General features: G+C 42.7%; 1 protein-coding gene across 1 annotated transcript in view; it reads right to left on the bottom strand.

Annotated features, from left to right (window-relative positions):
• Tmem131 (transmembrane protein 131) overlaps positions 1-15,816 on the bottom strand; it is a 105,908-nt gene that overhangs the window by 64,179 nt on the left and 25,913 nt on the right. The window contains 1 exon segment of the mRNA XM_051152659.1: positions 1,504-1,627. Coding sequence (XP_051008616.1) covers positions 1,504-1,627 — 124 coding nt within the window.

Here is a 15,816-nt window from a genome sequence, read left to right as displayed (position 1 = left end):
TGGATAATAAATGACTTTCTGACTTGTAAGAAACATCTTTTTCACCAAAAGAAATAAGGTGTGCCGTCGGATTCTGAGGCTGTCGAAGGGAGTTAAATCAGAGGGGTATTTAGAGAGGGTGTGCTCTCCTGGACATAAGAAACACTTTGTTTCCCCTCAATGGCTCTTCCTGAGGAGTTGGGGAAATGAGGTCACCCCACCCTGTCTTTTCCTTCACTCCTGAGTCTCTGAAGTCTACATGTTACTTTGAGAAAAAAAAAAAAAAGATGGAAAGCACAAGGGAAAATAAGAAGAGACGGCAGCACCTCTGGCCACTGTCTTAAAGCTGAACCCAAGGTTAGACTGTGATAGGTGCCATAATAGTCACTGCTTAGCTCCACCTCCTGGAACTGATTTTAATTGCACACACAATTTATCTTCTCAAACTTTTCCAGAAAACCTGTTCTCTTTCCATAAAGTTCAGCAGCAGCAGCACCCTCTGGCAGGGCCTGTAACTCACAAGTGCTGAAGAGCTTGTGCTGTGTGGTCAATCCACTCATCTCCCATGTGGGTCCCGGAGACTGAGGTGTGCACAGACTCTTACTTCTGACTTGCCTTGAAAACTCGGAACTGCCCATGGGCTTCCAAGTAAAGGCCAGCGAGAGCTGCTCACGCTGGATGGGCTACATGCTCTCAGCCCCTTGACCGTTTACCCAGGCCAGCAGCAACTGCAACTCCTGGTCTATACTCTTGGACAGCAGTCAAAGAATGACTGCATCCTCTGCCAAGGTGAGCTTGAAACACTTAGAAATAGCAAAGCGTCACCTGAATTAGTGAAGTGAGTCAGCAAATTATTAACTTCTCATTTACTTAAGTATGACACAATCAAGCTCTAGTTTTGGATTGTTTCCATTTTTCGTTGCCTTCTAACCTAGCATGCTTGCACATTGATGGTACCTGAAAGCTCAGAAGGTTCTGTGTATACACACACACACACACACACACACACACACACACACACACACACACGGTGGTGGTATACAATGGGTACACTTACTATAGCCAAGTATAAGGCAAATCACTGGACAGACTTGTAGAAGGCCAATCTCTGGGCTCTTATAAGTTACTCACAACCGAGGCAAACCCCTTTGAGACTACTCCTCCTTTATATGCTTGAGTCTCCCTCAGTATTAAAATTTTATTATTCAAGATCACAGACATATTAATAAAAATTGTGAGCCAGGTGTGGTAGTGCACACCTGTAATCCCGGCTCTTGGGAAACAGAGGCAGGTGGATCTCTGAGTTCAACACCAGCTATGAGAAGTTTGATTTTTGTTTAGAGTGCTTAGGATTCCTAGCGCAGTTACTATTACTTGCTAAAGGAAAATAATGTGCATTTAATTCTATGAAAAAGTAACAAACAACTGACATGTTTAAATGTAGGAAAACACTAATAAAGGAATTAATCAAAATGCAGAACTTCAATTTCAAACAACAGAAATACTTTTTAGTGAAAAGCTTACCCTATTTTGAAAAAAGGAAGCATGGAAATGGGATGTCGTGGCAGATATTGACACTAAAGTAATAGTTTCTTCAGAACTAGGGTTATGTAAGTAGACCTTTTCCATTTTTGGCATTCCAACTGGCCTGCAAAAATAAAAAGAGAACTGTTAGAAATAATTCAGATACTTCTAGATTTTAGGATAACTGTTAATAGTTTAAAAGTCAAACATAAAGATTATTAGGCAAATTCATATGCAAATACAGTAAAATATTTGTAGTTAGTCAGCAAATATACAAGTGTCAGCTCTGTGTTACAATCTGATGAAACAAGTTTCAGCCGAATGACGCCTACACTCTGGTAAGGAAGCCAGCCTGGGACAGTGCAACCTCATCCTTTCCTCTGGCTAATCCACCCTGCCTGTCTCTCCAAATCCAGACACAAACAAACTTAGCAGCAAGGCTGTGTAAAGAGATTTTATGAGTTGGGACTTCTGCTAATCTTATTTGATAGAGGACACTGACATGGGGGGGGGGGGGGGGGGGGGTGAAGCCTCATTACCTTCCCAAAGTCATACTTTGAACCTGACTTTGCATCCAGTCCATGAACTAACCCAGAGCAAACTACCTCCACTGGAGGGAACAATCTGAAGTACACACTAAATGGCTCACAGGCCCATTTTAATGTTCCCCTTAGTGTTCCTTAAAGGCAAAATCTTCGTATGCAGTTGGACTAGTAAGTCTACAGCCAATCTCACCGTGTATGCTTCCAGCTTCTAGAGCATCTCAGGTTCTTTTCTTCAGAACTGAACATCATCTCATTGCCATTGGTGCTATTTCCCTGTCAGAGTATCAGCACGTCGACAAAGCACAGGCATGTACTCACTGTGTACTGCGCATACCACATAGCACAGTGGCAGGCATGCATGGGAGCGCACACGCACACGCGTGCTGGCTTGGTTTCCTCTCCCTCTTTCAGCATTCTGGTCCTGCAGAATCTGATGTTTTCAACCCAGGTAAGTAGCTAGTGAGGTTTTCAAAGGCAGACTTGCACCTGAGTCGGGCTGTGGGCGGCCCCAGGTCCTCTAAGGCAGACTTGCACCTGAGTCGGGCTGTGGGCGGCCCCAGGTCCTCTAAGGCAGACTTGCACCTGAGTCGGGCTGTGGGCGGCCCCAGGTCCTCTAAGGCAGACTTGCACCTGAGTCAGGCTGTGGGCGGCCCCAGGTCCTCTGCTGACCATCTGTCTACTCATTTTCCCATGCAGATCCAACTTTCTTCTACAAGGTGCTTTCCATGTAACCCTGCTAGGCCATACTTTTTGAAGTTTTATTTTACAGTTCAAATTTAATGTCTGTGTATAAACCTCAAATCCTAAGCAATTGAAAGGAGCTGTGCTTTGTATTTGCATCAAGTGTATTTTCTTCAGTTCAGTTGTCTTACTAATTTATTATTTGGGAAAATTTATAAATGAAAGAATAGCTTGATAATTTTCACCAGTTTAAGAAAATGTAAGTTCTTTTGGAGATGATAAATTATATTAGGACACACTGGCTAGTCTTGTTCCTCCCAACTAATGCCCCCAGAACAATGTTAAAACTCAGAAGCTAGAGAGAGCTAAGTCCAGAATGGGCCAAAATGTATTCATTGGGTGCCCAACCGTAATGGACACACCTGGACAACACAACCCTACAGTGAAGGTGCAAGGAATATTGCTGAAGAGGAGGTGGAAAGATGGTAAGAACCAGAGGTCCAGGACACCTGCTGTGAGATGCTGTCTTTATATACGTGTGACAGGAATGCCACACGAATGAATCTGGACAATATGGTTGTTTAAACAAAACTAGTGCAACAACCAGACTATGTCAGTGGGCGTGCCTGCACAGATGGGGAAACCCACTCCTAGAAGAGCTACAGCGATTCATGGGGACCACTGATGAACCCTGCGAAACACTGCCAATCCCAAATGCTGAGCCCTAAGCACATATGATAGGAGCAAAACTAAGCGAACTCTGCGTGTTGTGTATGCACATATGACACATACTCATGTATGTATTTACGTGTAATCATTAGTGAGATTAGGAATCTGAGAGGAAGTGAAGGAGAAATAAGGAGTTGGGAAGAACAGAAGGGTGGAAATGATAGAAATAGAGCACTCGTATTAATTCTAAGAAATACTGAAAAACAAACGAATACACTCCACTAAGAAATCTTTGGAGGAACAGAAGGCTGCCTGAACTGCAGACAGGAAAAGTGAGGGACAAAGGGCAGTCTAGAACTCAAAAGTCAGAAACTATGGTATGGGAGGTTGTGTGGACTGAAGCAACAAGAGCGCCTCCTTCACCAAGTGTAGAAAGGCTATGGATTCCAGCTTCCCTTCCAGCTCTGCATGCCACAGTCTAGGAGGGCACTCTTACCCACCTGCAGTTCGGCCTAAGCACTGTTTCTGAGTGCTGACAAACATGGGTCGGCCAACAGTCGGATGGGGATGGGGATGTGTAGTGCTGCTTTCCACCTTGGCACCGTCTCCTTTCTTAGACTAACACAGAGACACACAGACCAAGGCTTGACCTCTGTCCTTACAGTGAGACAGCAGCCATAAAGGAAGGAACATACATAATGTGCTGACAGAATGCAGTTCCGTCCCTAATGTGCTGCCAGATCTCCTAAGAACACCCGGACTTCCCTTCCACCAACATTTTACTTGTGGATCTGCTCACAGCCAGCCGTGCAGCTCTCATGAAACACATCTGTAACTATTGTCTCACTGGGTGGGTCATGCTCTTCTTTACTTGATGGTTATCATTAGAGCATAATATTTTTTGAATTTTATGTAATCTATGTTACAAATTTTGCCTTCTGTTAACCGTGCGCCTAGCTTTCTATCTTTACAAAAATAATAATGTATACATAAAAAATGTTTCTTTCAATGGTGTGCAGCCTAGCTCCATTATATTTACATTTAGCTGTATTTACCTCTATAATGCATTCCTGAATAAATTTTGTATACTATAATGTAGGGACTGAATTTCACTATTTTACACATGGATATCAAGTGGTTCCAGCATTGTTTGTTACAAAGAATATCCTTCCCCTACTAAACTGTCTTGCCATCACTGTCAAAGTCAACTGAACTTGAAGATGTGTAATCGTAACTTTTATCTTCCTGCTTCAGTTGTTGCCTCAGAAGATTATTGCCTCCATCTGCTCTGCTAGGCCTAGAATGTTTCCAGCTCTGAGACTTACTGCTGAATAAGCTCACCCTTACTTGTTCTTTCTGAGCTCTGGGCTGGCTGGTGCAACTCAACTGTTCTGACAAAAACTCCTCTCTCACCTGATTTATTTAATCTGGCTTCTCTCCTTAGCCTCAAACTAACTTAGCAATCTGCTCTAATCTTCTGGCTTCATCTCAATTTCTGGCTCATTCCATCTTCACCTGAATTCTCTCTCTGCAACCCATCTCTCTATTACTGTCCTAGTAAAACTGCCTCTTAAATAGCTTCCTTTTCCACTCTCTTCTCGTGAGAACTGTGTATATCCTATTCTGTCCAATCTTCTCTGATTTGTCAGGTTTTCTGCTACTTAATTAGACATCATTTCCAAACATGGATGCTTCCTTCTACAAACTAACTTTACCTTCATTTGGGATTAAAGGTGTGTACCATCAAGCCTGGACCTAACTTTTCTTTACTTGATACTTGAACTCAAATCTGTTTGTCTCTGTCTCCTGCACAAAAATGCATGTTTGTATTTCTAATGGATCACACTGACCTAGCAGGCCTTTGGGTGTGCCCTCTTGCCAGAACAGCCATGTTCTGAATTAACGTTCCTCTACAAGAATCTATTTTTGTAATCTAAGTTCTTTTGCATATATCTATGTATCTATCCTTATGGATGTGGTTGAACTTCCACTGCTTTGTAGAAAGCCTTTGAAAATGGAGGGCAAGCAAAATGGCTTAGCACATGAAGGCACCTGAGGCCAAGTCTGACAACTTGACTTCAATCCCCAGGACCCACATGAAGACCCTCAAGCTGTTCCCTGACCTCCATGTGTGTGCCTCCACACAAATAAATAGAATTTTTAAAAGAAAGTTTTTTTATACTGGAAAGTGTGCTTCCTTCAGCTTCAGTTTTCGTTTAAGGACTATTTTGGATCAGATCCTTTGGAATCCTTTATATGTTTGTGAACTTTACAATAAGGTTACCAATCTCTACCAAAAGAGGCAGTTGGAATTCTGATGAAGATTTTATTCAATCTACAAATTAACTTAGAGGTATACCATCTTTTAAAAACAACAACAATTTTATTTATTACATATACAGTGTTCTACCTGCATATAACTCCTGCAGGCCAGAAGAGGGCACCAGATCTCATTACGGATGGTTGTGAGCCACCATGTGGTTACTGGGTATTGAACTCAGGACCTTTGGAAGAGCAGCCAGTGCTCTTAACCTCTGAGCCATCTCTCCAGGCTGAGGTATGCCATCTTAATTTGTGTCTTCTAATACATGAAGATCTCTGAAACATCTTCCTATTTAGTTTTTCTTGGTTATGATTTTTAGTTTTCTTTATATTTTGTTTTGTTTTGTTTTTCAAGACAAGGTTTCTATGTGTAGCCTTTGACTGTCCTGGATTCACTTTGTAGACCAGGCTGGCCTCGAACTCACAGTGATCCGTCTTAGTTTTCTGTATGTAAATCATTGCTTTTGCCCAATTTATATTTAAGAATTTTATTCCTTTTGATGCTATTATAAATGGAATTTTCTCCTCATCTTCCATCCTAGCTCTATTTATTTCAGACTGCCTTTGAACTCATGTTCTCCCTACTTGAATGTTAAGTTACAGGGATGTGCCACCATATCTAACTAGAACTGGTTTTCTTTTTAAAAAAGAAATTTCACTGCTATTGAACAAAAATATAGTTTAGTTTCTCTATTTTGGTCTTGGATTCAGTATCTATTAAACTTATTACAAATAGTAGCCTTTATTTAACACACTATATTTAGAGTGGGCATCTAGTATATAGGATGGGAATATTTGCAAGTGGAGATCCCTGCTTCTTTTCTGGGTTCCATTTGACCTCATTACCTGAATGAGAATAATTATGATGGTGAAGAAGTGACAAGAACCCAGTCTTACTCTTGATACAGATGACAGTTTCACTCTCTCAGAACCATACATGACATCAGCCTCGGGGCTTCACAGAACACTCCTTCCTGTTCCTGTCCCTGAGAATGACTGCTCTGGAAGCATACTGCATTTCCTCTGCTACATTTACTGATATGATCTTACGCATCCCTCTTTATTCTCTCAGAACCGTCTTATTGCTCATGGAGGATGGCTATCTTACAGAGCAATGAGTTTTGGTTGTTGGCACTCTGTGGAGGACTTCTGAAACTTCACATAGAATGATGTTTGGCTGTAGTGTGTGCCTGCTTTCCCAACAGCAACTCTGGTTTGGAATCGGGGCAAGAAACCAAACAGACCAAATTAGAAGGCCTGCCTTCTGTCATTTGTGCCATAGCTTGCTGCCTAGGAAGTTTTTGTTGGGCTGATTCAAGTTGTTTTGTTTTTTTCAAACATGTACTCAAAACTTTTGTCTTTTGATTTCTGACTCTTCAGATTTTCTGTTTATTTCTAATATAAAATATAAACAAATGGGTATATGGCTGTGTTGCAACAGCTTTTGGGGTGGATACAGAGACAATCAACACTGGGAGCAGGGACACACATGTAGCAAGATGACAGAACAGAAAGGCTCAGCCCTTCTTAGCCCACTGGGACACTACACCATCAGAAGACAGGAAAACTCCTTTCCTGAGAAACCCAGACACTAGTTAACAGGCTTTTCCTAGGAAAACATACTGAAGCTGGCAGGAAAATCTGTGGCCATCAACTCTCCCCTGGCATGCTGTAGCAGCACAGTGAGTGGCTTCTGGTTTCTTCTAGGAAGGAAGGGAGAAGATTAGACTGTAGGGACAAAGTTTTTACTGTCCATGGGGCTACTTGAGAGACAGATTTCCATCTTGCCTGAATCTAGGAGCCACAGATAACAAAAGTGGTAGTTTAGACTAACCACACAGATGTAAGTATCATGTGGCACACAGCACATTGGTATAAAAGCTAACAATCCATACAGGGATATTCCTGCAACTTTCTTTTGACACATTTGAAGTATTTCTAAATTTTAAAAAATTGGATTCAGTAGCAGGAAAAACTAATTCTCTTTGGTTGTCTATGTATAGACATATTAAGAGGCATATTAAGCATATTAAGAAGCAGAACTGATCACACAAATTCTGAACAAAGGAACTGACCAGGAGGGGAAGCACAGTGCTCACTAGGCACCAGATTTCTCAAGCTGTGTGGCAAATGTAAGCTACGGATATATCATGTATCTTCTGTATACATACTTTTCACTCAGAAAATAAAAATAATGTTAAAGTAATAAAATGCTCAGACTCTTGTTTAGTCATCACGGTGTGCTATGATACGATGTCCCTATATGAATCTGATTTGAAAAGTATGCATTAAATGTTACTTAAAAATAAAATATCCGAGACCTCGTTAGCTAATCATTATTAATTGCCCAAGTAGAAACTATATGTTTCCTTATAAACTTGTCTAACTTTCTCATTAGGATGTGCTGATTTTTCCCTCTCATTATCCACTTTTTAAAAAGTAACATCCTCCAAGTTTACTGGTTGGTGGTAAGAACTTCATGTGCTCAACATATATTTCATAATTTCAAATAAAAATTTCATATTCTGTATTATCTAAATAAAAATCCAACTTAATATTTCTTACTCATTCCTCTTCAAACTACCATTGAGTTTTGGACTTAATATTTTCTGTCATTTCTCTCTCTCTTGGTTTTTCGAGACAGGGTTTCTCTGTGCAGCACTGGCTGTCCTGGAACTTACTCTGTAGATCAGGCTGGCCTGAAATGCACAGCAATCTGCCCGCCTCTGCCTCCTGAGTGCTGGGATTAAAGGTGTGTGCCACCACCGCCTGGCTACTCTTTCTCTTTCTAAGAAGCATACAAATAAGAAATCTTGTCTTTCATAAACATTTCATTAAGTTGCCTCTTTAGGTCCTGATAATGATTTGTGTGGCACTGAGAAATTCTTCAGGACGCTGGATGGTGTGCTGCTTTGCCGGAGGGGAGGTTATATGTATTCTGATACCCCGAGGCCTAAACCAAACCCAGCTTCCTGAGACTGACAGCAGCCACCACCTTGCAGATGCTGGAATGGTATGTGATACACAGTCCTTTCCAGTTTCTCCCTGAGAGCTGATGGCCCTGTTCTATCAGCATTCACTAAAAGGCTGGGCCCACACGATGCCTTACAGCTAGACTATCACCTGTTTTATACAGGGAAGCAGAAACCTACGCTAATTCATTTCCCAGTTTATAGCCCAGCTGTCAGGAGGGGGCCCACAGTAATTCTGTAGCTTACCTGTGTCAACGTGATTTGAAAGAGCTGAATACGCTTACTCACTCCTTAAACCAAGGAGTATCCATGTCTTGCTGAAATCCTCTTGCCTGTGGTAGAGACTAGATCCCTATATTAACTGGCTCATGGACCCCAGAAAGGGACACTGGATCATGAACAATTAAACTCAATGGAGACTTCAAACTATGGTAATTCTGCAGCATGGAGAAATTGCATAACTACAGCACAGCACAGAAGATAAAAGCCTTTCCTCAGTGAGGTAAGTAGAACAGCACAGAGAAGTCAACACATTCCTTGTGGCCTAAAAGACCATTTAAGTCCTTTCTCTCAAAAGAATACTGTTCCTCTACAACTCTAACAGTGTAGACTAGGTGGCTGCAGTCATTTCTCCACGCTTTGGCTCTTGTCTAACTTTAGCACAACCAATCTCATCTAAGATAAAAAGACAGGCTATAAGATGACAAGGGCCGGGGACGGCCTGTGTATGGCGGTGCTCAAGGAGAAAAGTGTGGAGGTTAAGGGCAGCACCCACTCATCATGGCGCTCCTTTCTTTTTCTTTTTCTTTTTTCTTTTTGGTTTTTCGAGACAGGGTTTCTCTGTGTAACCTTGGATGTCCTGGACCTGCTTTATAGACCAGGCTGGCCTCGAACTCACAGCGATCCACCTACCTCTACCTCCCAAGTGCTGGGATTAAAGGTGTGTACCACCAGGCCCAGTGGCGCTCCTTTCTAAGACTGGCTGCCCTATCTGCTCAGGGCTTCACAGGCGAGCTCTCATGCAGAACCGAGCATCCTCAGCCAAGCGCCCTTTGTTGGTACAGCTCATGCTGCTCTAGCTCTCTCGCCACACAGCTCCTCTATTTCCACAACTGGCACCATGGTCCTCTCCTACTTCAAATGGCCAACATCTCTGCTCACGTGTCTCAAGCCAGACTTTAAAGGCTTTGGGACTAGGTCTGATCCACCCAGATATCTCTCCATTTTAAAGGTCATATGATTTAGAGCCTGAGTTACAGCCACACCTGGATTCCTGTTTGATTTATAGGTGTATATACACCTATTAGAAACCTGAAATCCTCCCAATCACTGTACAGTTCTGTCTCCCACAACAGCACATGTGAGTTGCTTGAGTAGACAAGCTGAATTTAAAAATGAAACTACACAGATGCCTAGCCCCTTGCCAGTGCTGGTCCCGTCTGTTCCCATACTGGCTGCTCCACACAGAGGAGTCAAAGAGGACAGTGGGAGGTATTTATAGATGGACACAGCTGAAGCCATCAGACATTTGTTCTCTGTGCTTCAAGACCAGAACAAGTGACTGTCCAGAGCCTAGAGGAGTCTAAGGCTCCAACGAATTGAGAGGAAACATCTAGGAACTACAAACAAGCTTGGAAAGTAAGCCACAAGTCTGTGGTCAGCGGCACATTTCCTGTGTCACAGTAAGAAGACACTGCAACATCAGGAAACAGCTGCAGAAATGGTTTCCCAAACGCCCTTAGACAAACCTTATGAATGGAAATAACAGCATTCTGTTGAGCAGCCTGGGGCAGGAAGCTGAACCAAATCACCATCAACCCTCTGTACCACTCACTCACCACAAAATCCTACAGTTCTCACAAACACATGTCACAAAAACTTGCCTGAAACTAAGAAGTGGAAAATATACAAGGCACCAGGCAATACTTGGAAAAAGGGGGCCTCCTTGATTTTCCTGGAATACCAAACAGTAATTAGGGAGAGATACCTCTCACACACTGAACTTAGTCTAACAAAAGAACCCTGCCTCTAGTGACAGCCTACTCGCCATGCATGTTAAAGCCAGGTAGTAATGGGTTCAAACTGAAGATTTGAAGCCAATTTTTCAACACCTAATAATCATATGGACCAAAGAATTCAGCAAATCAAGTTTCTATCCCAAACATCCTTTACTGTTTGCAATAAATGTTTGAAAGAAAAGTGTTGTTACGGAAATAGAAATCACTTAACAAGCACTGGCATAAGTAACTTGGGGATGGGGTGGGGAGAAAGCGCTGGTCAGTAGTGCCCAGGTTGCGGCAGAATGTTATCTGGAAACTGGACAGGAAAGGGAGAGAGGAGGAAGTAGAAATTAAACATTAAAGATAAAGCTAATTTTTTTAAAAGTCAAGGAAAACCTACTGGGGGTGGGGTGGAGAAGTGGTTAAGAGCACTTGTTGCTCTTACAGGACTTGGGTTCAGTTCCCAGCACCTAAACAGTGGCTCATAATTGGCCGTGACTCCAGGGGATGCAAAGCCTTAAGACCGTTTAACAGGCACATACGTGATACATCAATATGCAGGCAAAGTGCTAATACACATAAGTCTTTTTAAAAAGCCCATTTCATCAGAACGTCCACCCACTCTATTCTGAGATTTTTTTTAGACTAGAGAAACAGAAAGTAGTGTCTCCCAGTGGTAGAAAGCGACAGAAGGCAGGGATGGAAGCAGTCAGTAGGTTTTCTCACCCTTGTAGGGAGAAGGTATCGATAATGAGGGGACAAGAATGAGAAAAGGCGAGACACTGCCTTGTCTGTGGTGGCAGCTGAACCAGTCTCATTTTTGCCTTAAGGAGTTTCACTTAGCACTCTTTCATCTACAATCAAACAATTACAGTATTGATTGAAGCAGATTACTACAGGCAACCTATACTTAATGATAGTTTTCTTATTCTATCAATAATGGGAAGCTGGTTTTATAGAGTGCCCCTATCTGTGGAAATGACAGCTAAAAAATAAGAAGCATCATGGTGCCTGCTGCTTCTGGAAAGATGGCTGTCTCGGCTGGCCAAGCACTAGCTAGTCAAGTGTGAAGACCTGAGTGTAGATCCCAGCATCCACACGAAAAGCTGGCATATATAATCCCAGTGTTAAGGAGGCAGAGACCGAAAGGACGCTGAGGTTTCTGGACCAGTAGACTAGCTGAATGGGTGAGCTCCAGGTTCAGTGCCAGAATCCTTGTCTCCAAAGAAGAGAGGGGAGATTTCTCACAACTCACATGGTGGAAGGAGCTAATCAACTCCCCACAAGTTGTCCTTTGACCTAAGCGTGACACACACACACACACACACACGTGTGCACGCGTGCACAGACACATGTACACACATGCATATAGTCACATGTACACATACATGTGCACAGGCATGCACACACGTGCAGACACATGCACACACAGTCACATGTACACACATATGTGCCCACGCACGCACACACACAAATGTATAAAAAAATTAACAGCTAAAAAATCTATTCAGTGCATAATTACAATTTATTTTATTTTTTTTTATATGTAAAAAACATTGCTTTTAGGGTGCCTGGAAAGATGGCTCAATGGACTAGAGTTCAGTTCCTAGCACCCATGCCAGGTGTCTCTAAGTTCCATGGGTACCTGTGTTCGCTCTCTCTCCCTCTCCTCGCCTCCCCCCCCACACAAGTTAAAATAAAAATTTAAAAAAACACAAAGGGAGAAATTTCAAGGTATGTGTATCATGTCCAGAGTTAGGAAGATCTCACTGACTTCAGGTCTGCAGCTTTCTATATAAGTGGAGTAAGAAATGAAGAAATTTAGCATTTATCATAAGACAACAGAAATGATTAAAGGACGTTTTTGAGAGGAGGATAATAGTATGATCAAAATTTTTATTATACTTATCTATTTCTGTGTTTGTGCATGCGCATGTGCACGCACGTATTTTGCATTGCACGTGGGCATGAGTGTGGAGTCAGAGGACAGCTTTTGGGCGTCACTTCTCTCCTCCCACCATGTGGATAACAGAGATGGAACTTAGGCTATCAGGCTTGGCAGTAGGTGCCTTTACCCACTGAGCCATCTCCCTGGCCTTGTAATCAACTTTTTTTCCATGATCAAATTTTAACATTATAATTGTTGACATCGTGGATCATAAGTCAGTACAGACTTACAGGTAGTAGTAGTCTTAGTTTTCAAATAACAAGGGTCTGAGCCAAGAGAAGGTAGCAAAGCAATGAGGGTTACAGGACAGCATACATAAAGTTGGTAAAAACTTTCTACTGATGGATTGGAAGAGGAAGCATGTGAGCGCTCTAAGGGAGAGGAAGGAGCCTAGATGCCTCAGAGAGTGAGGAGGTGGGGAGAACAGACTGGCAATCACAGGCTTGTGCCAGAGGCATGAAAGAGCAAAGGGGAAAGAGCTATAGGTAGGCTTCAGATAGGGTAAACACGTAGGCTGTACGCTCACACGGCTGCAGGCGGAGAGGGCAAGGAGCAGGAGGAAGAGTGCCATGCGTTCCACAAAGGACCAAGAAGACAAAACTGGTGCCCTATCTAAAGGCCCCAGCCAGCACAGCCATTGGGGTTTGTGAGCTCAACACGCCAGGTGCACTGCCCAGGGCACAAATTCCTTCATTTTTCTGCTGTGAGGCCAATGCTCTGGCTCTATCCTGACGAGCATCTTCTTCACTCCGGCCACCATAAGATACCTCGCATGGGAGAGGGGCACACATTTAACAGTGTGAAAACGAAACAAAACAAAAACCCAAAAGCCTCCCTAGAACTCCCCTGGACCTGTCCTCATATTTCTAACTAGAACAGGCCATATCTACCTACCGCTCACTAGGCGGTCTAAGCACTCAGGAGTCCTTCATGGACAGCCTATGCTCTTGTCTTGAACCAACTGGACTTTCAGTTGCTCTCTCCCTTGCTCAGCATCTCCTGCTGCCTGCCTGGAAAAGATAAGCGTCATGCTTAACAGTTCTAGTTAGTCATCGTCTTCCTCAATGTGTGCTTAGCAGGTTCCCACCACCATGTAAGCCAAGCCTCTCATAAGCCCATGCACATAACTAAGCATAGACTTAGGCACACACAGTTAAGATCCCCAGCAGGTTCTAATTCTCAAAATGAACGCCACTATGTATATTTCCCCATCTGCCCACAAAGATCTACCTTCTGTAATCCCAGTTCTATTTTTGTCAAATAAAACACAATCCATTTGATGTTCTTAGGCTGGGTGCAGATATTTTTAAATAATGGAAAAAACAACATCTTTGTCAATTTAAGAAAATGTAACAAAATGCTATACCCTCGGTGGGTTGTAAGCACTGGTAAAGTCTTTCTCACATTTCCAGTGCCAGGACATCTGAGCATTCTGGTTCTGGCGGGGCCCTCTGTGGTTCAGACAGTGTCTTCTTGCTATACCCTCACCTGGTACACAGGGGCGGGCAGCTGTAAGAGCATCCTGTTTATGAGGACTCTGTTCTCCCTTGCAGCCTACTCTCTTTGCAAAGACTCAGCTTTCCCATACCATCATATTCTAGATAAGGTTTCAGCCTGCTGTGAGCCTGAGCCCAAACACCAGACTCCAGAGAACACTGCTCCTTTGTGTTCCCTTCCCTGCCTTTGGAGCAGCGCAGGTCGCTGCCCTTGGAGTTAGCTCCTTTCCTCGCTGGGCCTGCCGTGTGTGCTCTCTGCCCATGTTCATCCGTCCTCCCACGGATCTTCAGGAAGGCTTAGCTCATGAGGCTTCAGCTTCTCTATGGTCAGGGACAGTTTCAATAAGAAAGCCCATCTACTTCCTTTGCAGGAAATGATGACTTCACTATTCCACCAGCTGCCTCTATCTAGTTGATACCAAATTCTAGCCATAAACGTTATTAAAAGTTAACTTTAGTTGTTTTTTTTTTTCAGATTTTATTTATTTTATGTATATGAGTACTCTATCTGCATGTACATATGCACGCCAGAGGAGGGCATTACAGGGTATAGATGGTTGTGAGCCACCATGTGGTTGCTGGGAATTGAACTCAGGACCTCTGGAGGAGTAGACAGTGCTCTTAATCGCTGAGCCATCTCTCCAGCTCAAACTATAGTATTCTATATGTCCTTTCATAGAGAGTGTCTCAAGAGTCAGCACTGATCACAAACAAAATGTGCAAACAATTAAAAACAGCAAATGAACTCAATAAATATACCCATATAATTTGATGCTAATACCACATAAGATAATAAACAGAAAGGTTTACAATACATTAAGTTGAAAAGCAAGTTAAAGGATAGTATGCTTATAAAATGTGAGATATGTTTTTGTGGCTCATTAAATATAATTGCACAGCACACAGAAGTTGGCAGTCCAAATGAAGAGGTTCTAAGTGGTCAGAGTATGGTAGCTCTTCACTTTCTTGCCCTTACAATCATTTTGTTTTTATGTTTATTACAGTGACTATATACCACTCAGTGAAATAAAAATCCCAATTTTATAATGGTGATTACCTACCTTCACAAGCTCTTACAACTCAACACATGAACTGTGAGGGAGGTATTTATAAAATGCTACAAGCGGCCCCCTGTCAGCCTCCTGACACTGTCACGTGTAGCTATGTGCGCTACAGAAGGAAGCAAGAGGAGCCATCCATTCTTAAAGAACTACATGGCGCAAAAAGGAAAGAATCAAACACCTCCCAAACAGATTAACACCCGCACTGCACACTCTTGCTGAACTTCATCCCAATCCCTCCTGTTTTGGAGATGGAGCATTAATTCAAGAATTGAGAGACAAATAATTAGGACAGGGATTTTTAGTTTCAGTTCAGGTATTTTTCTATAACTGAAGTGGGTTTTTTGTTTGTTTGCATGTCTTTTTTTTTTTAAAATAAATCTCAAAATGAAATTTACAAACCGGCCTCAATAGACACCTGAAAGGCTGGAGAGGAGGGCTCAGTCAGAACAGCTCTTGCCCAAGCACAGGGAACTGAGCTCAGATCCCCAGCACCTATGCAAAAGGCCAGGTGTGGGACGCATCTGGTATTCTTAGTGCTGGGTAGGAGACAAGCAGACCCCAGGAGCTTGCTGGCCTGCCAGTCTTGTTCAGTTGCTGAGCTCCAGATTCAGTGAAC

The sequence above is a fragment of the Acomys russatus genome, chromosome 11, assembly GCF_903995435.1.
Source record: "Acomys russatus chromosome 11, mAcoRus1.1, whole genome shotgun sequence".
Taxonomy (NCBI): domain Eukaryota; kingdom Metazoa; phylum Chordata; class Mammalia; order Rodentia; family Muridae; genus Acomys; species Acomys russatus.
Note: the sequence above shows the minus strand (reverse complement) of the source record. Positions and strands in the feature narration are given on the sequence as shown.